A 23,182-nucleotide genomic window follows, 5' to 3' on the forward strand; every position below is an offset into this window, starting at 1 on the left:
TTAATGCACGTGTGCTTTGGAAATAACACTCCTGTAAAGCACATTACCCCATTGTGTAAATGGGTCCTCAATCAGAAAATAAATCTCTATAGGCCTAGGTCAAGCTAGTGTCCTGGTGCCTGAGTGAGCCCACAACCTGTAGCCACCGCCATTGCTTCCTGTCCCCCCTTCCTTACTCAGCTTCCTTTTCCTTTTTATATAGCCCAGCTCCAAGAGCAGGCAGGGTGCTTCTTGACTGCACCCAGGCTGATCTGTCTGTAAGAGCCAAACTGTCCCTTAAAGCAGTGTTTCCCAACCGGTGTGCCATGGCACATCAGTGTGCCAACAAGTATGAACATGTGTGCCACGGAATTTTGGAAGTCACTTGTGAGGAGAAAAAAAACTTTATTTTAATTAGTGTCATAACCAAATTGCATTTTGTGCTTTTCCTCTTCAGTGTACTTGGGAGACAGACATTACAGACACTATGCTCAAATGACCTTGCTGTTCACAAGGTATAATGTGGTTTTCTTATCAGCCACTAAGTTACTGTAGTGAATTTCAAATTGAAGACTCAAAAATAGACAAATATTTGAAGAAAAGAGATTCTGGCGCCTCTATATCTACTTTCAGTGATGAAGCTGAACATGAACACAAGAAAGTCAAAGTAGTGAGCTAATGATATTGTGAGAGTTATTTGCAATTTGGATTTTCATTTATAGGTGAACCATCTAGCTCTTTTTGACAATGTCTTATGTGTGGGGAGAAACTCTCAAACCATGCACTGGTGCCAAGTACGGTAAGTAAAAACAAAACCTTACTAGCAAACATCCGTCCCTTGCCAACAAATGGAAATATTTTTTTGAGTATTTGAAGGATCAAAATGAAAAACAAGTACACCTGATGAAACACTGTGTAACAGTTTATGATAAACCACTGGAAGCAAGCTACTTGGTCACTGAGTTTGTAGCAAAGATGAAAAAGTTACATAGAGTCACATAAATATTAATTTCACCAGCATGCGAAGAAATGGTGAGAGCAATGTTAGGTGAAAATACAGTCAATGAAATTGCAAGCGTTTCCCTTTCAGATAATATGGTAAGTCACTGCATTGATTACATTAGCTGTCATTGAGACTGTGGTCTGAGAAAAAAATCAAATCAAGCAAAAAATTTGCACTGCAGCTTAATGAATCAACAGATATCAGAAGTCATACTCAACTCTTGGCTAACATCAGCTGATGGAGTGTATAAAATATTTTTTTTATTTTGTAGACAACCGCCACAGCACACGACTAGGGAGGAAATCTTCAGAGTGACAACGGCCTACCTTGAGGGAGAATTACATTAGAAAAACTGTCTTAGTATTTGGCACAGATAAGACTGCCTCCATGATTGGCAAAGTAAAGGGTTTTGTAAGCAAGGTCAAAGAACAAAACAAACGTGGCCAGAAGAATTTTCCTGAGTGTTAGATGGAGCAGTAAAGACAGTGAACTTAATAAAATCATGGTCCTTAAAATGTTGCCGTTTCTTGCTGTTGTGTGAGGAAATGGGAGCAGAACACCAGTGTTTACTTTTGCACATAGAAATACCTGGCTTTTCCATGGAAAAATTCTCTCATGTTTGTAAGAGCAGAGAGAAGAGTTTAAAAAATTCTTAACTTTGGAGAAATCTGCACACATTGACTTAATCAATGATGTGGCATGGTGTGGAAAACTTACCTATCTGGCTGATATATTCCACTCCCTCAATGAACTGAATAGGGAAGTGCAAGGTAGTTATGAGAATCTTCTCTCCTGCATGGATAAACTATATGGGTTTAGATCTCAGCGCACTGAAGGGAAAAATGTAGCAAAAGGCACAACAGAAATGTTCCCCTTGGAAAATGTGGTAGATCCTACTGACAATATTTTTTGTCAATGTTGCTTCTGTGCATTCGAAAAGACTGGAAGAAAATTTCAGCTCTTATTTTCCTTCAACCTTTATAGAAGATTTTGATTGGGCCTGGGATCCTTGGATTTCTTCTTCAATGGAAAATGCTAAGAATCTTACAATAATTATTCAATTTACTGAATTAAGGATGAACCACGCTTAAAATTAAGATTGGTGACATGCCTTTGGACTCAATCTGGTTGACAGGGGCAGATGAATGAGTAATCTCAGACCATGCTATTGCCAGCAGTTTAAGGTCACGGGGGGTAGTGTGATGGGATGGTGGTGGTGCCTCCAGCAGTGTGAGGTCACTGGGGTCGGGGTGATGACATGGGGGCGATATCTCCAGCAGTGTGAGGTCACTGGGGACAGATTGATGAAATGGGGGTGGTACCTCCAGCAGTGTGAGGTCATTGGGGGCAGGGTGATGGTATGGGGGCAATAACTCCAGCAGTGTGAGGTCACTGGGGGCAGGGTGATGGATTGGGGGTGGTACCTCCAGCTATGTGACATTACTGGGGGTGGAGTGATGGGATGATGGTGATATCTCCAGCAATGTGAGGTCACTGGGGGTGGGGTGATGGGATGGTGGTGATACCTCCAGAGTGCATATCAAGTTGAGATCAAATTTGTCATTAAAAGTAATTTTTGTTATAATAATTTTAGCACAGGGTGGGGATGCACCACACAAATCTTTTATTGAAGTAAGTGTACCCTAGAATGGAAAAGGTTGGGAAACACTGTCCTAGATAGTCACATTCTGTAAGGGAACACTTGTGCTGGATGTATCCCAGTTCCCTGCAATGATAGCATACCATCTGTCCAACACAGGTGGAAAGCAGCATGCCCCAGATGGCTTGAGTTTGGGATGAGAGGCGACTGGTTCCCCTGGTTGGGGCTGTAGTTGCGGGCAGGTCCCATTCTGGGACTTTGGTTGTTCTGGACCCATCCTCCATGCAGATGTCACCGGGCACCAGCTGTGTTGTTTCCTGCCACCATTCCTAGCCCGGCCATCATGGAACTGGACTTTCCTTACCAGATGCCATGGCCTCCAGGAACCTCTCAGTCATTTCCACAGACACTGCTACAGATGGCAACTGGAAGCACTGGACACAGGCTTGTACCACAGCTGGGAGGATGTGCAAATATTGGTCCATTAGTTTCTCCCCTCCCCCGACTTGGGTCTCTGGAACCAGCCACCAAGAGACCAGACACTAGAATCACTAGAACACAGGAATGCTTTTGTGAAAAATGGCTCAGCTCAATATCTCCATTGACATACCTCTGGGAAAGGCTGAACTAGTCCATTATAACCATCTTTAGTGCAGTATAAGACCCTGCTTAATCCTCACTCAGCATTCAGTGGGCTACCTGTGCCTCTTGGTGATGTAGGGGGCCAGCTGTACCACTCCGGTATTTCTCTTGCAGCCCTCTGAGGTAGCAACCCATTCAACAGCGGTCAAATAGGCTTCCAGGTCACCATCACCATCTCTCAGCTTTATCAGGGTGAGGCTCAGATGTATGCTACAGCCAGTTTCTCCTTCCAGGGTGGTCCCTTCCCCTGGCAGACTGTTGGGTGAGCAGTCTAGCCATATCTGACTGAAATTGGTGGTTCTACTCCTGATTGGCATGTAGCATATCCTGTTGTTATTTCTGGGTGGCTATCTGCATCTCCTGTTGAGCCACCAGCTGTGCTTCCTGAAATTGTTGTTTCCTCTCTGCTAACTGTCCTTCCTATGGGCGTTGCTAGGCAGCCACCTGTGCTTCCTGGAACTGATGGTTTCTGTCACTCTCTGTCTGTTGTTGCTGCAGGAATAATCGGAGGTTCCTTTTCACGACCCTTCTAGGAGGAAGAGGGCTCCCATGAGATCCTGCCAGCGAGGCTACATGTAAGAGATCCATGAGGGGGAAGGCCAAAACCAAGCTAACAACAACAAAAATAATCACATCTCCTTTTTAGAAGGCCTCCAAACCAACCCCAGCCAGCAGAGTTCTCAGTTCTCTCTTACCATTCTAGAAAACAGGCAGGATTTCTCCTTTTTCTTTGGGCATCAGGCCAGGGAAGGAGAAGTTTAACAAAGTTCTTAAGTCCTCAGAGCATAAAGTCAGGGCAACCGACTTACAGTCAGAAAATCAAAATCTCCAGGGACCTTGTCATAGTGCCCTAGTGCTGAGGGGGATTGCAATCTATAATTCAGTCTGGCTTCTGATTCCATCTCCCTTACTTAGCTTTCTTTTCCTGTTTATTTTGCCCAGCCCCGAGGGTGATGGAGGATACTTCTTCATTGCACCCCGGCTGTCTTGGCTGTAAGCTACAGATTGTCCCTTAAACAGACAGTAAACACCACAACATACCTCCAGAAATATCTTACTATATGTGTCATATGTTGACTAGTACACTCCTTCCATAATTCAATACTTCAATTATTGTTGTCACAATACAGAAAAAGAAAGATCATTTACCAGTAACTTCAGTGGGACTACTAAAAGTACATAAAGTTAAACATATGCATAAATATTTGCAGGACCAAAGTCAAATATAGCTTGACTGCAACTATATATATGTATACATTATTTAGGAATTTTTTTGCACTTTTTATTCATTACTTTAAAATTAAAAAAAGAAAATATCGCAAAAAACTATTTCAAGAGAAAGTCAACCATATTGTAATAGGCAAATCTTCCTAACAAAAATTGATATAATAAATTGAGAAAAGAAACAGATAGTTGAGAAAACTACATTGTTATAGATGTAGCATTTGATACTAAACCTGTTTTTCTTTTAAAGTTTCTTGTAGAGATTGAACTCCACTAGTACTCCGGCGAAATTTAGACATCCTGCGGTTACTCAGAGAAGGGCTAAAAGATTCTAGGGGAGGGTGGACAGATGCTACTTGTCGAGCACGAGCAACAGGGCCAGGCTCAGCTTCTTCTGGCAAAAGGGGGCCGGGCTCAGCTTCTTCTGGCGGAACGGGGCCTGGCCCAGCTTCCTCTGGCGGAACGGGGCTGGGCCCAGCTTCCTCTGGCGGAACGGGGCCGGACCCAGCCTCCTCTGGCGGAACGGGGCCGGGCCCAGCTTCCTCTGGCGGAACGGGGCTGGGCCCAGCTTCCTCTGGCAGATCAGGGCCGGGCCCAGCTCCTTCTCTAGTGTTTGGACTTTCCATCTGATCCTCTGGCACCTCCTCCATCTTGAAGCCTGCAATTTACAAACAATTCACTTACTGTAACAATGCTTTAGAAACTCCTTTAATTATATCCTCAAGTGAGAGTAGGGAAAAAAAGTAGTAGGCCTCTAAACTCATTCACCAAATGCACAATCCTAGTATTTCTGTTAAGTTCTCTCAAAGTTGTTAAAGATAAGTTCCATAATATGTTATATAAATTTCTTCAACACAAACATTACATGAATCTGATTATTAACAATTTTAAAAAGTATTTTCCAACTATTTATATTTATTTTTCAGTAATGTTTTACCATGTATTTTAAAAAATTTTGAATTGATTAAAATATAATATTATGGCCTTTTATTCTACCCTGTATCGGAATGCCTGTAACTATCAGGGTGAATAAAAATTAATGATTTTAAAAAAAATTTACATAAACTTTTTAAAATTTATATTGGATACTTTAATTTGTAAATTAAAGGCACCTTTGCCGCCTAAGATCCATCTGCAACATCAGGCGGCAGGACAGGATCCCCAGCACTTAAGTTCTTGAGAGGTGCCAAATCCCCGGCATCGAGAGCATGCTCATCAGAGCTTAACTTCGCTGAGTCAGACATTTGGTCCCACAGAGACTTCCCATATACCAAAAGCAGTGTTCTATAGCCAACTGAGCATGGGAACCCACTATAAAGGTCAACCAATCCTCAGATACAAAAACACCTTGAAGGCCAACCTCAAAGTATGCAAGATGGACATTAAAATCTGGTTAATAAATTGCTCTGGACAGATCCATATGAAGAGGTCTGTAACATGAGGCCATGTCTACGTTTGAGGAATAGTGTGTAAAGTCTTTGCAGAAGAAAAGAGCATGTCTTAAGGACAATGCCTCAAACTCTTCTCTCAGTAAAACTACATTTGCAAGATATGTAACTGTGTAAGCAGAGTTAGGGTGAGCTCTACCCTGACATCTGGTGGTGAATTATGGGAAGTGCAGAAAGAATGTCAAGAAGGTGAAATCTCAGATATTTGCTCAGGCACACCCAGCAAGGCAGCCTGGGATGGTTATTTTGACAGCTCTGGGATCCCCAATTTCTTTGTTATTGGGGCAAGATAAATAAAGTGTTGCCACCTGATTATGTGAATGAGGAACTACGAGACTGCTTTATGACAGAGATGTCTCAATATAAATTAAATGACACTTGCTAGACAAGGGACTTGGGTTCCAAAGCCCTGTGAACTGAGAGAGGTTGGGGGCTAGTGTGTGTACCGGATGGTATAAGCCCCTTTTGAGGGCCCGGAACACCAATTGCACATCCTCCTCTCTCCACTGTTAAAGAGTAGAGCTAATTTTGATTCCATTAGGAGTCCATCTAGAGACTGCTGAGCTGAATTCACGTTGGGCCAATGGTGCACCAGCACCAGGGCTCCCCTACTAAGAGCTGAGCTGAGGTCACTGAGTGCTGTGTTAACTAGTGGGGGAGCCTGAAGACCTATCGTTAAGGGGCTGGCAGAGCGGAGCAGTTTGCAGTGTGTTGGAGCAGCCCATAGAACAGTGAGCAGAGCGAAGCGGTTTGCAGGGACAGCTGGAGGAGTGGTACAGCTGATGTGGTGGAGCTGGTCGTGGTGAAGGCTGTAGCAGAACTCCACGGAGAGGTGGAGCAGTTGGCCCTGGCCCACGTAAGGTGCCCCTTAACACCCTGTGTGGACTCCCCTCATTTCCACCCAGGCTAGGGGGGTAAAACTCTGCAGATAAACTCTTGAATTCTGAGGTGGCACTGACCGGAGACTTTTGGGTTGCTGGACTTTGGGGTGATTGGACTTAAGACCCTAAGGGGAAAAGGATATTGCCAAACGTACTTGGAGGTGGGTTTTTGTTTATGGTTTGTTATAATCCTGTTTGTGGTGTTTCTCCAATGGGATGCCGCATTGTTTCCTTCCTTTATTAAAAGGATTTTGCTACACTCAGACTCTGTGCTTGCGAGAGGGGAAGTACTGCCACCTAGAGGCGCCTACTGGGGTGTGGTATGTAAGTGTCCCAGGCCACTCAGTGGGGGCTCGAGCCGGTTATGCATTGTGTTATTGAAACGGAACCCCTGGATACTGAACCCGGCCCTTGTTGCTGCCAACTCAGAGGGGCAGAAGGGTTACAACTGCATCTGCAAATCCAGGATTGGCTGAACTTCCCATGTGAGAAGCCATAAAAAGAAATAAATCCAGAACTTAAATTAATACTGGCAGAACACTCATCCATCAAAGCAACGGGATCCATCAGTTTATAACACACACACACACACACACACACACACACACACACACACACACACACACACACACACACACACACACACACACACACACACACACACACACACACGAGCTGACCGCACCAAAGACTCCCATTGACTTCAATTGGCTTTTAGACCGAGCCCTAAGAGCCTCCGCCCACAAGCATTTATGCATGTCATTAACTTTATGCAAGAGTAGCTCCACTGTAGTCAATAGGAGTACTCACATACATAAGTGCTTGCAAGATCAGGGAATAGCTAGGAATAAGTTACTTTTTATATACATTTTTGCAGAAAAATGTTTAATTTTTACAATTTTATTATATAAAGTTATAGTACTAGATATTTAGTGTGAAAATGGACACTGTCTCCTGGTTGCAACAAGGATCTCATCTGGAAATATTTTGAAGAAAGTCTTTAGTGTTGGCAATGTTAAGGATTACATGAATGATGTAAAAAGTGTGACAAAGATGTGGTGGCAAGTCTAAAATAACATTCTGAAAATTGTGCTGCTGATATTAAGAATGAAATTGAAGATGCTGTTTCAGTCAGTCATTCTGAATATTCTGGATCTTTTAGTAAAAAATGCTAAACTTTTCACTGAATTTGGAAAAATATTTAACCTTAAAAAGCTATAATTGTTCATAAATGCTGCTGTTACAGCCTTTCATTTTTGAGTTACAATGAAAATCAGAGCAGTTTATCTACTTCATTTGAATTTGTCTATTTTAAATGCTTACGAAAATTAGAAGTTTTTCATTAATAATGTACTAATTATTGCAGAGTGACTGGGTTTCAAAATTTATGTAGAGATGTCCAGAGAATATTGATTGATAGTCCTTTTACACCAATTTGGGTGCTAAATTTTTAACTTGACAGTTGCATTCATTCTGTCTTGAGAGGTAAAGAATTTAATGTATTCATTTGAACTGTATGGCTCTATTCTAATTTATGGGGTTATTGTAGTATTTGTTATACTGATTACATTTTTAATTCATTGGTAGAGTTGCTCAAACTATAAGATAAGCATCTTTTTCACTTTAATATCTTAAATAAAGAAAGAGATGTGCTGGCCGCTGCTTCCCCCCTGGAACGGCGAACCACAGCCAGTGGGAGCTGTGATCAGCCGAACCTGTGGACGCTGCAGGTAAACAGACCGTCCCGGCCCAACAGCAGATTTCCCTGACGGGCCACATGCCAAAGGTTGCTGATCCTTGGCCTTGACTCTATAACAGATTATATGAAATCACTGAATATTTAAACACTATTGTTTTCATTTTATAAATATGACATGTATCTTTATGGGCTTGTTAGTAGTGATTGCATTCCTGCTTAAATGGATAAAATAAAGAATGTTTTCTACAGAAACTACTGAAAATGGGGGATAATGAATGCAAATATCCATTACTGAAACAATACAGTAAACATGTTTTCCTTTCTGTATAGCACTGTATTAACTACTGATAGACTGTCATACTTAAATAAAACTTCAGCTGAGTTAGTTATTTGACATCATGCCTTATTATATTCAAACATACAATAGAAGTTTCACTTCCTTAGGAAAAAGCAGAAAAGAAACTTCAAATTTTATTAAAATAACAGCCCTGATCCAGGGAGAGACACCATCCAGAACTGACAGGCATGAGACTGTGATCAACAGAAACAGGCTTTGTGGGAGGACTTCAAGTAGTTTACCCCTACCAAGATCTCCATGTGGAAGATGGGTGAACACTTGGTAAGCTAAGGATGCCTATAAATGTTTTTTTTTTAATTGCTCTTTTTGAATAAATAATACTTTGCTTTATGAAAGTGGACTGATCACTGGATAACCCTGTCATTACCCTGAGAGATCAGAACTGTAGGCAAAATCATAAAGAAATGCAGGGATCTGCAACCTAAGGCCCTGGTCTGAGATAGTTGATGGCTGGAGGCCTGACACCTAGGTGGAGTGCCCTGGAGGAGACCATGAGGATCAGAGTTGCAGCTAATTTGGGGACTATCTTGCAAACAACTTATTCTTTTACTTAACTTTAAGCATGTGAGTAGTCCCACGGACTGCGCTGGGTCTACTCTTGTGCTTAAAATGAAGTATGTACACATTTACTGAAAGATTGCTGGATTCAGTATATGATGAGATTAAACAGCATGTGCACTATTCCTGGAGAAGAAAACTCGTACTGAGTCTTGATTGGTGGCGCAATATTCACAATGTCCATTAATCACGGAAATCATGTGAAATCAAAATATAGAGTTGAGTAGCGAGCTGGCATTGCCTCCCTCCCTGATGGACGGGGAGAGAGCTGCAACCACTCCCTGCTGGGCAGATCTGGGATACCCGCAGCCACCCTGCCGGAAGCACAGTGGCGGAGCAGAAACAGGAAGTATAAAAGGCTGGCCCTCTAGCTTAGTTGGGGCAGAGTGGCCAGAGGAGCAGGATGTCTTTCCCCTGCTGCTAGAGCCCAGACCTGATGGAAGCTAGTACAGTGCCAGAGACAACAACTGCCAGACACCAAGGAGCTATTTGGGCTGTTCACTTGCTGTTTACCTAAACGAGACGACGACAACCCCAGAACCCAGGTACCTGGACTGAGAGTGTAGGAAGGAACTCAAGGAAGCCGAACAGGGTTTGGCTATGTGACCGACTGCAAGCTGGCCAGCATGTTGTGGTCAGATTTTCCCACTAACCCAGTGGCAGACCACTCTGCCACTGTTAGGGCCCTGGGCTAGGACACAGTGGAGTGGGACGGCCTGTGTCCCCTGCCACCTCACCGTCACGGTAGCATCCTCCTCACTTTGTGGAGAGGAGGCCTGCATTAGTTTGGCTCACCCCTGAACTAGGATGGGAGATGGTTTGCTGACTCTCACACCAGAGAGCTAATCTCCCCACTGTTGCTCTGCCTGACTGCAGGCCAGAGCCCCTTACCTGAACTGAGTGCTGCCCTGCCCTGATTGAAGGCCTGGGGGAATAGACTGTCTGTTGCTCTCCCTGATTCACTGTAGGTCAGAACCCCTACTGGATTACTGCCTTGCCCTGATTTAGGGCCTGGGCGGATGCACTCGTTGCTGCTCTCCCAGACCACAAGCCAGAGCCATTAACTGTGTGTCGCCTCGCCCTGATTCAGAGCTCTGGGCCTATAGACTTACCAGTTTATTAGTCTGACTGCAGGCCTGGGATACTAACTGTGAGCTAATTTTCCCCTGAACCAAAGCAGTCCAGAAGTGTCGTAGCAAAGAGGGTGTGGTCTCTGCCCCTGACGGATGGGGAGAGAGCTGCAACCGCCTTACAGGTTGTATGTTTGGAATAAACATTTTTGACATATAAATGCTGAGTCTTCACTGATCAGTATTTGATAGAATTAGCAATCAAACCTATAACTGAATAAAAACTCAAATGACACATGGACAACTTAGTCACAAAGCTGCATATGTGACGAAGAGAAAGAAAAAAAATCTCAAATCAGAATAATAATGTAAATCTGGAACTCATTACACATGCTGCAGTACTCATGTATCCTTCACTCAAAAAATTAGATACTCCAGGAATAATGGAAAACATTGCTGAAACTTTAAAATACTTAAGTTATAACCACTTTGCCTCATTTTCACGTAAGAGAGGAGGTTCAACACTATCTCTACCATAAGATATACAATAACCAACCTAGCCTAATGACAACTGGTAAAGCAGATTGTGACAAAACTGATTTAAATCAAAGTCTTTTTTTTTTTTAATTAAGTTAAGGCCTTGTAAAACAAATTTGAAAGTGTGTGCCACTGCAAATTTAGATTAAAATGTATAACTTACTAAATTATAAATGCTGGTTTTTAAAAAACACTCCACTACTGGCAGGATATCTTATTTTAATTATAGAAAACTGCTATAGGCAAAAAACAATATTGAAATTAAGGACCTGATCCTGCACACATTTAAGGAGGACCATGACTCTACAGCACTCAAATTAAGCATGTGCATAGGAGACTGCAACACCAGAGAATAAAAAAGATGGTTACTCACCTTTGTAACTGTCGTTCTTCGAGCTGTGTTGCTCATATCCATTCCAATTAGGTGCGTGAGCGCCACGTGCACAATCATTGGAAGATTTTTACTCTAGCAACACTCAGTGGGTTGGCTGAGGCGCCTCGTGGAGTGGCACCCTTATGGCACTGGATATATGCCCCTGCCAACCCAGAACCCTCTCAGTTCCTTCTTGCTGGCTACTCCAACAGTGGGGAAGGAGGGACGGTTTGAAATGGATATGAGCAACATCTCTCGAAGAACAACACTTACAAAGGTGAGTAACCGTCTTTTCTTCTTTGAGTACTTGCTCTTATCGATTCCAATTAGGTGACTCCCAAGCCTTACCTAGGCGGTGAGGTCGGAGTGAGATGTCGCGGAGTGAAGGACTGCTGAACCAAATGCAGCATCATCCCTGGACTGCTGCACTATCGCATAGTGGGAAACAAAGGTATGTACCAATGACCAAGTTGCTGCCCTACAGATTTCCTGTATGGGTACATGAGCCAGGAAGGTGGAGGACGAAGCTTAAGCCCGATTGGAGTAGGTGGCAAGGTGCGTAGTTGAGACACTAGCCAAGTCACAGCATGCATGGATGCATAATGTGATCCAGGACGAGATGCGCTGGGTAGAGACCGGAAGGCCCCTCATCCGGTCTGCCACAGCTATGAACAGCCGGGTCATCCTCCTAAAAGGTTTTGTTCACTCAATGTAAAAGGCGAGGGCCCTGCAAACATCTAGGGAGTGCAGCTGTTCTCGTCGAGAAGCCTGCGGCTTCGGATAGAAGACCGGAAGGAAGATGTCTTAGTTGACATGGAAGATAGACAGCACCTTAGGAAGGAAGGTGGGGTGTGGACGCAGCTATACCTTATTCTTATGAAACACCATATACGGTGGGTCCGACGTGAGGGCTTGAAGCTCTGACACACGACTTGCCAAGGTGATAGTGAAGAGGAAAGCTGTTTTCCAGGAAAGGTACAAGAGTGAGCAAGTGGCCATCAGCTCGAACAGTGTACCCATGAGTCTGGGTAGGACCAGGTTGAAGTCCCACGTAGGGGCCGGATGTCGAATTTGTGGGTACAGACATTCCAATCCCTTGAGGAACCTACTGACCATGGGATGGGAAAAAACCGAGCGCCCGTTTTCGCCCAGGTAGAAGGCCGAAATCGTTGCTCGGTGTACTCTGATGGATGAAATTGCCTGGCCTTGCTGTTTCAAGGACAAGAGATAGTCTAAGATGGTCAGTACTGGCACCTCCAGAGGGGCAGCATTGCTCAGGGCACAGCAGCAGGAGAAATACTTCCACTTGGCCAAGTATGTGGACCTAGTAGAGGGCTTTTGTTTCCCAGAAGTACATGCTGCACTGAGCGGGAGCAAAGTAGTTCGGATTGAGTTAGCCATGCAGATGGAGGGATTGCAGGTCCGGATGACATAGTCGGCTGTATTCCTGAGTGATCAGGTCCAGCCACAACGGGACTGGCATTGGGGTGGCCACCGACAGATCGAGGAGAGCAGTATACCAATGTTGCCTGGGCCACACCGGGGCAATAAAGATTAAGCAGGCCTTGTCTCTGCGCAACTTGAGGAGGACCCTGTGGACTAACAGGAATGGAAGAAAGGTGTAGAAAAGGTTGTCCTTCCACAGTATCGGAAAGGCATCCGACAGGGAGCCCAAGGAGCACCCCTGGAGAGAACAGAACACCTGACACTTCCGATTCTTGCAAAAGGCGAAAAGGTCTATGTGGGGAAACCCCCACTTCCAGAAAACAGAATGGATAATGTCCAGGTAAATTGACCACTCGTGAGCCAGAAAGGATCTGCTGAGGCGATCTGCCAAGGTGTTTTGGACTCCTGGGAGAAATGATGCCACCAGGTTGATCAAGTGGGCTATGCAGAATTCCTGCAAGTGAATGGCTTCCTAACAGAGGAGTAACATGGCCGTTGTGTTGTCTGTGAAAACTGTGACACAACGGCCCTGAAGGTGTTTGCAGAACACCTGACATGCCAGGCGTACTGCTCTCAGTTCCCATATGTTGATGTGCAGAGATATCTCTTGTGTGGACCAAAGGCCCTGTGTGCGAAGGTCCGCAAGGTGAGCGTCCCAGCCCAGAGATGATGCGTCCGTGGTAAGGACCAAGGAGAGCTGCGGGGCATGGAATGGCATCCCTTCGCATACCGAGGTGGAGTTCAGCCACCAGTCCAGGGAGGTTAAGACTTCTGGCGGTATTGTGACCACTGTGGCTATGCTGTCCCAGCCTGGGTGATATACAGTTGAGAGCCAGGCCTGAAGTGGACAGAAGGTACAAGATGCCATGTGACCCAGGAGAGCGAGGCACACAGGTGCTGTCCTAAGGTGCTGTCTATCTTCCATGTCAACTAAGACACAGGTGATGTCAAGGTTGGAAGCTTTGGAGGCCATGGATAATGCTCGCCGTGGACTGGAAGCGAGAGTGTGGCAGGCACGCACAGGCGAGATTTCAATCCAGGACTGCTCCGATGAAGTCTATTCTTTGAGTTGGCTGCAAAGTGGACTTTTCGACATTGAGCAGCAGGCCCAGCTGTCTGAACAAGCTCATGGTGAACTGAACATGAGATTGCACCTGGACCTTGGAGCAACCCCGAATGAGCCAACTGTCGAGGTACAGAAACACCTGAATCTAATGTCGACGGAGTGAAGCAGCCACAACGGCCATACACTTTGTAAAGACCCTTGTTTCTGCGGATAGGCCGAAGGGAAGGACGGTAAACTGGAAGTGCTGTTGGTTGACCACAAAGTGGAGGAAGCGCCTGTGAGACAGGTAAATTGCTTTGTGGAAGTACGCATCCTTCATGTTGAGGGTGGCGTACCAGTCTCCAGGATCCAGGGAAGGAATAATGGTCCCCAGGGAAACCATGCAGAACTTCAACTTTACCATGAATTTGTTGAGCCCGCGCAGGTCCAGAATGGGCCTTGGGGATTAGGAAGTAGTGGGAGTAAAACCCCGTGCTCCTCAGTTCCTTTGGAACCTCCCCTATAGCTCCAATAGTTAAGAGTGTTTGCACCTCCTGGAGGAGAAGTTGCTCGTGAGAGGGGTCCCTGAAGAGGGACGGGGATGGGGGGTTAGAAGGGGGGGACAAAACAAATTGAAGGCAGTATCCACTTTCCACTGTATGTAGGACCCAGCAGTCTGATGTTATGCAGGATCACGCAGGGAGGAAATAGGAAAGGCGGTTGGTGAAAGGTGGGGAAGGATCCTGTAAGAAGACTGGTACTCTGCCCTCAGGCGCACCTTCAAAAGTTTTGTTTGGACCCCGCTGATGGTTTGGGGGGCCCTGGTTCTGGTCCGTCTGAGGACCAGATTGTCTCCTCCTACCACTCCAGCCACATCTTCTAGAGAAGTCCTGTCTCAGCCGGGGGTTATTGTAGGTGCGCTGTGGTTGGGGTCGGAAGGGCCTACGTTGCATCACCGGGGTATGATGGCCTGGTTATCCTTCAGACTCTGGAGTCAGTTTTGTCTGAGAATAGACCCTGGCCATCAAAGGGCAGGTTCTGGATAGTTTGCTGCAGTTCCGGTGGAAGACCAGACACATGCAGCCATGAGGTGCAGCGCACAGCTACGCCCAAGGCTAGAGTCCTAGCCACTGAGTCTGCCACATCTATCGAGGCCTGGAAAGATGTCCTGGCGACTTTCTTGCCCTCCTCTAGCAAGGCCCCGAACTCCTCCCTGGACTCCTGAGGAACCAGCTCTTTGAACTTCCCCATCGAGTTCCAGGTATTATAGTTATAACGACTTAAGAGGGCCTGCTGGTTAGCCAGTCTGAGTTGTAGACTGCCAGTAGAATAAATCTTGTGGCCGAATAAATCCAGGTGCGTAGCGTCCTTGGATTTAGGAGCAGGAGCTTGTTGGCCCTGTCTTTCCCTCTCATTAACGGACTGTACAATGAGGGAGCATGGTTGGGGGTGAATGTACAAGTACTCATAGTCTTTGGAGGGGAACAAGTACTTCCTCTCTACCCCCTTGGCAGTGGGGGAAATAGACGCGGGAGATTGCCAGATTGTATTGGCATTAGCCTGGATGGTCCGAATAAACGGCAAGACTATATGTGTCAGGGTATCGGCAGATAAAATGTCCACCACCGGATCCTCGACCTCTACCACCTCCGCCACCTGGAGGTTCATGTTTTGTGCCACCCTGCAAAGTAAGTCTTGGTGTGCACGGAGGTCTATAGGTGGGGGGCCAGAGGATGAAGTACCTGCCACCGCCTCATCAGGCGAAGAAGAGGAGGATACGCCTGAGGTAAGTCTTGCTGTGGGGGGCGGGTCCGGCTGCCCTAGGTCCATCATGCTAGGGGCATAGACCTGAGCTGAGGATAGGGCCATTGCCTCTGAGCCCCCGGCGGGGGGGGGGGGGGGTGGCGACTGGCAGTGGCCTCCGGGACCCAGGTTCAAAGTGGGCTGAGTGAGAAGCCCCCGACGGGACACCTTGGGCCTGATGGTATGCCCAAAGGGGGTCCAAAAGGACCACTGTGGGGGTCTTTGAGCAGGATTCTGCCCCAGTCGTGCCATTGGCTAGCACCGTCTGCATCTTGGTCATGGATGTGGTAGCCACTCTCTGCTTGGGACAACCTCGAGTTGGGGCAGGACGGCCAAGGCGGCGCCGAGCACTCATGCTGGTTCGCGGTGTCCTGCTTAGTTTCCCTGTGCTGAGGAGATGGAGATCAGCACCGCGATCTCAAGCAGTACTGCGACCTGGGTCGGGACTGATAGTCGTATTGGTGCCGAGGGGCAGATCTGGATCTCAATGAAGATCTACGGGCGGAGAAGTGCCGGGATCGACTCCGAGTAGATTGGCGCCGGGAGCTGGACCAGTACCGACCATAGTGGGATGAAGAGCTTCATGAGCTGGGGAGGCGCTGCGAGTGCAACTGGCATCGAGATGGAGATCGGCGCCGGGACTGCGAGCAGTGCCGTGGACGAGACCAGTGTCTGTATCAGGACCATGACCTGGACTGGGATCGAGATCGGTGCCAACGCATCTCGCTCTGCGATGGGGGGAGCATTATGGAAGGCTTCCCTTTCGAGGGAACAGCCTGCACTGGCGGTATTGAAGTTTGCGACAGTCCCGGCTCGGTGACCGCAATCAGGTCGCGTGCCGTGGAGAAAGTCTCTGGGGTGGAAGGTAGGCCGAGCTTGACCGTGGTACGCACCAGGAAGCTTATGTGCACCAGACTCAACAGCGCCTGTGGCGCTGGAATCAATGGTGCCAGAGTTGAAGCCTTTGTGGGGTGGTCCAGCATGGGATGCTGCTCCAAAGGGGGCACAGGCGGTGCCAACAACTGCACCGGAGCAGTGGGTTGCTTGTGCTGCTTCTTGGATCCCGGAGACAGCGTACGGTGCCATGCTGGTAGCAGTGCTGGGGACGTCTGGTGCCAGGAGTCTTTGCCGGTGCCAAGTCACGAAGCCATTGTTTCCGGTGCCAGAGGCGCGCTTTGGACCAATGGGACCGGGTCTCGGCGCGGGGCTGAGGACATTGGCCTAAGTGTCACTTCCATCAGGAGCTGCTTCAAGCTAAAGTCCTGCTCCTTTTCAGTCGAGGCTTGAATGCCTTACAAACGTGGCACTTATCTGCTTGATGGGATTCCCCCAGGCACTTCAAACAGAAGTTGTGGGGGTCTCCCGTAGACATCATCTTAAGGCAGGCTGAGCACAGTTTGAAACCTGGAGACCTAGGCATGAGCCCAGGTACTGGGAGGGAGAGAAGGGGAGAAGCCCCTTACCCCCAATTACTATGTACACTAACAACAACTACTATTAACTACAACTAGAAACTATTAACAGCTACTCTATATCTGCAAATATAAACAAGCTAAGAGCTAGGGAAGTGGGATCAGCTAAGCTGCGCTCCACAGTTCCAACAACCGTCACGGGTGGTAAGAAAGAACAGAAGGGGCGCTGAGTCAGCAGGGGCATATATCCAGCGCCATAGGGGCACCACTCCAGGGGGCGCCTCAGCCGACCCAGCAAGTGTTGCTAGGGTAAAAATCTTTTGACGATTGTGCACGCGGTGTGCACACACCTAATTGGAATCGATATGAGCAAGCACTCAAAGAACTGTATTTTTATTTAAAACTTCTCTTAGAGTGTGATGAGGTTTACAGATCCCACACAAAAGCTAACAAGTAAATGGGCAGTACAGGGCCAAGAGGCCCCTTCCCCAGCTGGCTGTGGGGCATGCTCCAAATGGAAGATCTGCTTAAAAGGGGACTCTGTCAATCAAGCAGGGAGAGAGTGAAGGAGAGGCTATTTTGATTGGGAAGAAGCCAGTTTGCAGTTTCTGGGACAGAGTGATCTACAGGAAAAGGATCTAGGTTGCCTGTGGTAAGACCCAACTGAGAGGCCAGAGGCCTCACCCTTTTCCCTGCAAGGGGAGAATAACTGCACACTGAGAAGTGAGTTGGGAAATACCCATGTGATTATCTGAACTACTGAGCTCTATTAGGAATTCTTCACTGGAAGGACAAGAGCACTGCAAACTGAAAGAGAGGGGAGGTAGGAAGCTGTCCAGGGAAGGCTAGTTTGGTGTATTGGGAAGAGGTAATTGAGACACTCCTCACCCCTTCCCTACAGGCTGGGACTCGGGGATCTGGGCCCTCCCTCTCCATGATCTCCCTCACGATTCCCCTCCAGCCAGGAGAATTCATGGAGCACTGAGGTATGAAGACTGTAGCGCAAATGCCAGGCCAACAGACCACACAGCAAAGCCATTCCAGGATGGTGAGGACTGCTGAACCATGGACTGCCCACGAGGCCTCATGGCCTCTGGGTGAAGCCTGCTACAAGGGGACAAAATCTTTATCACTTCAAGACATCATTGCTCCAGTATCAAATATGAATAAGTACTTAAGCTTTCAATACATTGACAAAGTTATTGTCAACTTTTTATATCAAAATTTTCTAGGCCAAATCTTTCAAAAACAGGACACTAAAGTTAGTGCTCCGATGACCATATATAGGCACCTTACAGTGGGATTTTTGCAAAGTACTTAAGTGATTTAGGAGCATAAGTCCCATTGACTTCAAACTGCAAAGTCTGGTATGGCCCATATGCACATTTCTCTTAGGGGAATTCTGTGTCAATGTGTGGGCACAGAATTCATATCCTCCACAGATTTCTTTGCTTTCCTGCAGAAAAATGACTTCTATGGGGAATCAAAGGGAAGCTGCAAGAGTGGTCATGTGCCCCTCCCCAGCAGCCCAGAGCAGCTGGCAGAGATGTAAATCAGTGCAGGATGGGGGCTGTACATGTTAATAACCACTGCGGGGCATGTGTGTGTGTGCAAGCAAGACAGACACTACTTCTCAGTCGCTATTGCAGTAGGCCCTGTGTGGAGTGGGAGGGCTTTGCGGTGTTGGGAAGTAGACATGAGGCATGCTCTGTCCCCTCAGGCGGAGCATAATGTAGCAGCCTGCCTACTTAGTTGTTCCCATTGTTCTTAGTGTCGTTCCCATTCTCAGTGAATTCCCCCAGGAGCATAAAACAGTTGTAAAAGTGTTGAGGCTCCTTTGTCAGAGTGAGGTAAAGAAGCCTTATTATAAATGATAGTATGGCCTTATAAATGCTTATGATGCTTTAGAGATCAGAATTGGTCTACATTTTTGGACTGAAATTTTCCTATCAAAATACGCTCCCTGAACTGTTTACTATTGACCTTTCTGGAGATGGTCAGTAGCCAATGTAAACTGGGAGTCTGATTCTCCAGCCCTCATTCTTCAGTTGCCTGTGATGTAATACGGAACATATGGGTGCATATTTTTGTTGACTAATAATTAGAAATAAAGGGTGAAACATAATTACATTATTAGACAAAGAGGTTTGGGGATTGCCTCTAATGCTTCCCACTCCTATTCTCCGTTCAGCTCAGCAGTCCACCTGAATCCCTGTCTGTTATTTCATCCTGTTCACCATCAAAGAACAGCAGAGATCATCCTGAGGCACTTTTGCTGATAGCTTAACTTTATTGACCTTTAGAGTGGTACAAGTCATCATTTTGGTCAAGTATTTGCTTGATTTAAAATTATAAGTACATTTATTTATGACTGGTTAAGAAGTACAAGGATGGAGGCTGTTACCCCAAAATATGCCAGCTAGTGGGTGCCCAGGGAGTCATCTTCAGCTGGGGATTGCAAAAGTGTAGCATGTTCTGACCATGCTCCTTTCCCCATCCCTCCTTGTTTCCGATATAGGGATTGGCATAGGTCAGGACACTTCCATACCAAGGGAATCCTCAGCTAGGAAAATCTGTGTTTTCTTGCTTTTCTCCACTGCCAGAGTGGCAGAATAGGGTTAGATTACAGCTCAGGATCTATTTTACTTACCCATTAAAGAAAAAAAAAAGACTGAGGGCAAATAAAACATTTATCAAGCAGTCAATAAAATGTCAAGACAGTCAGAACCAAGCACTTCCCAAAATAGCCAGCCAGGTCCAGATGAAATTACCAAATTGCAAAGGGATATTCATTCTTTTGCACAATCTGAACGGCCTTACATCATGCATCAAAAATGGCTGCACCAGCTTCTCATGCTCAAGAAACCCCTACAAAATTGCATGCGGATGGGGACAATTTATTTTGCAATGTTGTTCTCAATCATGACTGTCTGCAATTGTGGATCATTGTTCATTTAAAAACAACAACAACAACAACACAACCACAAGCTGAAGGAAGATGAGACTCAAGAGGAAGGCAGAAACCAACATCAGAAGACCATTACAAGCACACTGAGAAACAAAACCCAGGAGAAGAAAGAACATGTGGAGGTGAATGGAAATACAAAAAAATGTTCTTATGCTGAAATATAAGATAAGTAGCTTAGAAGAGCTATAGTGGTGGGGGTCTCTTTACTTTAACATCTTGAATATACAGCTGTTTTTGAACTTTTTTAAAGTAATGACTATGGCCAGTTTTCTGTTAATAATAAATAATATACTCTACACGAACTTGCACTTTCATGTGATATTTTACAGCTGATTCATTTAATAACGCATTTTTGTTATTGAGTGTGCCTCTCCTTAGAGGCATAAGCCAAATATTATATACACACATGATCATTTTACTATATTTTAAATCTAAATTAAAATCTAGAAATTCAGAACTAAATATAGTTGGAATAAATCATTAATCTAAGATTAACAGTGTTACATGGGTAGTAAACATTTGTCCTCACTCAAGACTTATCTGCTTCAACTTTCAGATTTGTTCAGCATCGGTGAAGACACTAACAGACGCCAACATCCCCTTGTCAAAGACTGACCACTCACTTGTGAGAGAATTTGACACTAGGGTCTGGAATGGGGTGTGCGATTCCTGGACACAACTGACTGAGACATACTTACTTGAAGTATACCTCAAAGAAAGATCAGTTCTGAATGTACTGCTTGTACCATTAGAACCTGATTGCAGTGGGTATGTTTACTCATTTTTTTTTTGTGTGGATACAGTGTTTTTTAGATGCTGTTAATCACTCAACTGTTTCACAGGCTGTAGTCAAATCTGTAAATGAATACCAGATTGATCATGAAAATGTTGTAGTAATTGATACTGACAACACTACTCAGGCCTGGTCCACACTATGCAGTTAAATCAATTTTAACAGCGTTAAATCGATTTAACGCTGTACCCATCCACACTACCATGCACTTTAAATTGATTTAAAGGGCTCTTTAAATTGATTTCTGTACTCCTACAAAACGAGGAGTAACGCTAAAATCGATATTAACATATCGATTTAGGGTTAGTGTGGCCGCAAATTGAAGTTACTGGCCTCCGGGCGTTATCCCACAGTGCACCACTGGCCGCTCTGGACAGGTAACTGAACTCTAATGCACTGGCCAGGTATACAGGAAAAGCCCCGCGAACTTTTGAATTGCATTTCCTGTTTGGCCAGCGTGGAGCTCTCATCAGCACAGGTGACCACGCAGAGCTCATCAACACAGGTAACAATGCAGTCTCCTGAGAATAGAAAAAGAGCACCAGCATGGAGCGTATGTGAGGTACTGGATCTTATCGCTATATGGGGAGAGGATTCAGTGCTATCAGAACTGCGTTCCAAAAGACAAAATGAAAAAACTTTTGAAAAAATTTCCAATACCATGAGGGAGAGAGGCCACACCAGGGACACAGTGCAGTGCAGAGTGAAAGTGAGGGAGCTCAGACAAGCCTACCAGAAAACCAAAGCAGCAAACGGGAGATCCGGATCAGGGCCAAAAACATGCCGCTTCTACGCTGAGCTGCATGCAATTTTAGGGGGCTGCGCCACCACTACCCCCCCCTTGTCCATGGATTCCGAGGTGGGGGTTATAATCTCACCCATGGATGAGGATTCAGCGGAGGGGGAAGATGAGGAGGAGGAAGAGGAGGACGAGCTTGCTGAAAGCACACAGCACTCCATTCTCCCCAACAGCCAGGAGCTTTTTGTGACCCAGACGGAATTACCCTCCCAGCCCTCCCAAGCCACTAGCCCAGACAGTGAAGCCATGGAAGCGACCTCTGGTGAGTGTACCTTTGTAAATATAAAACATAGTTTAAAAGCAAGCGTTTTTTAATGATTGATTTGCCATGAGGGCTTGCATGCATTAGCTGGCATTAAAGTTACTGGAAAAGTCTGTTAACATGTCTGGGGATGGAGCGGAAATCCTCCAGGGACATCTCTATGAAGCGCTCCTGGAGGTACTCCAAAAGCCTTTGCAGAAGGTTTCTGGGAAAGGCAGCCTTGTTCCGTCCACCATAGTAGGACACTTTACCACACCATGCATGTAGCAAGTAATCGGGTACCATTGCATGACAAAGCCTAGCTGCGTACGGTCCCGGTGATTGCAGGTATTCAAGAAGCATCCGTTCTTTATCTCGCTGTGTTATCCTCAGGAGAGTGATATCGTTCATGGTAACCTGGTTGAAATTAAGGAATTTTATTAAGGGGACAGAGAGATGGCCATTCCTACTGGGCTGTTTGCCTGTTGCTTAAAAGAAATCCTTCCTTGCAGGTAGCCAAGCAGGGGGAGGGGAGGGGAGGGGAGTTAATGGCGCTGAGCTTTTTAGTGTCTGGCCAGCAGGAATCTTCCCAGCTACCAGCCACGCGGTGGGAGGGGGGTGGGAGGAGAAAGGCAGGGGGTGATTAGCAGTGATCTGCCATTATACCAGCCATGCAGTGGGCGGGGAGGGGTAAAGCAATTCCAGCGTTAGGGTTAGGGTTTTGCATCTGCTGCTCCCTGTAAAAGACGCAGCACAGGGGGAGAAGCTGTATGCCTTACCATGACCGCATGGAAGCTGAATTGTGATGCCCGGACCTGCGTCTGTGTTGATCTGTTACACCACAGCCACTCAATACTAAAAGAATCCAAATGCGACCTTGTAGTGAAATCACATGTGCTATGTAAGGTGAATAGTGTTGTTCACTGTGAAAGAGTATAGCCATTGTTCTGTGAAATGTATCTTTTATAATCATTCTATCACTATTTTCCCCCACTCACGCAGCTGCAAATTTTTCAAGCCTCCCTCCTGCATCCCGAAGGCTAGCTCAGATAAGGCGGAGGAAGAAGAGGACATGAGATGAAATGTTCACAGAAATCATGGCAGTAACCCACAATAAAAGAGCTCATCTGGGGGAGTGGAAGGACGAGTTAGCAAAGTACAGGAAAGATGCCAGTGAACGTGAGGATAGGAGGGACGCTTGAGATGAGAGGTGTAGGCAGGAAGATCAGCGGTGGCGGGATGCAACGCTGGAGCTGCTGCGTGATCAAACTGACATCCTCCGACGTCTGGTGGATCTTCAGGA

General features: G+C 46.1%; 2 protein-coding genes across 2 annotated transcripts in view; both read right to left on the minus strand.

The window, feature by feature from the left end:
• Window positions 1–23,182, minus strand: part of DNAH8 (dynein axonemal heavy chain 8) — a 593,210-nt gene that overhangs the window by 559,950 nt on the left and 10,078 nt on the right. Inside the window, exon 3 of the mRNA XM_050948396.1 lies at window positions 4,682–5,106. Coding sequence (XP_050804353.1) covers window positions 4,682–5,098 — 417 coding nt within the window. The 5' untranslated portion in view covers window positions 5,099–5,106. The remainder of the gene's footprint in view (window positions 1–4,681; window positions 5,107–23,182) is intronic.
• The window catches only part of LOC127048750 (myb/SANT-like DNA-binding domain-containing protein 2), a 366,512-nt gene that overhangs the window by 235,126 nt on the left and 108,204 nt on the right, over window positions 1–23,182 (minus strand). The gene's annotated exons all lie outside the window — the stretch shown is intronic.

The sequence above is a fragment of the Gopherus flavomarginatus genome, chromosome 4, assembly GCF_025201925.1.
Source record: "Gopherus flavomarginatus isolate rGopFla2 chromosome 4, rGopFla2.mat.asm, whole genome shotgun sequence".
NCBI classification, from domain to species: domain Eukaryota; kingdom Metazoa; phylum Chordata; order Testudines; family Testudinidae; genus Gopherus; species Gopherus flavomarginatus.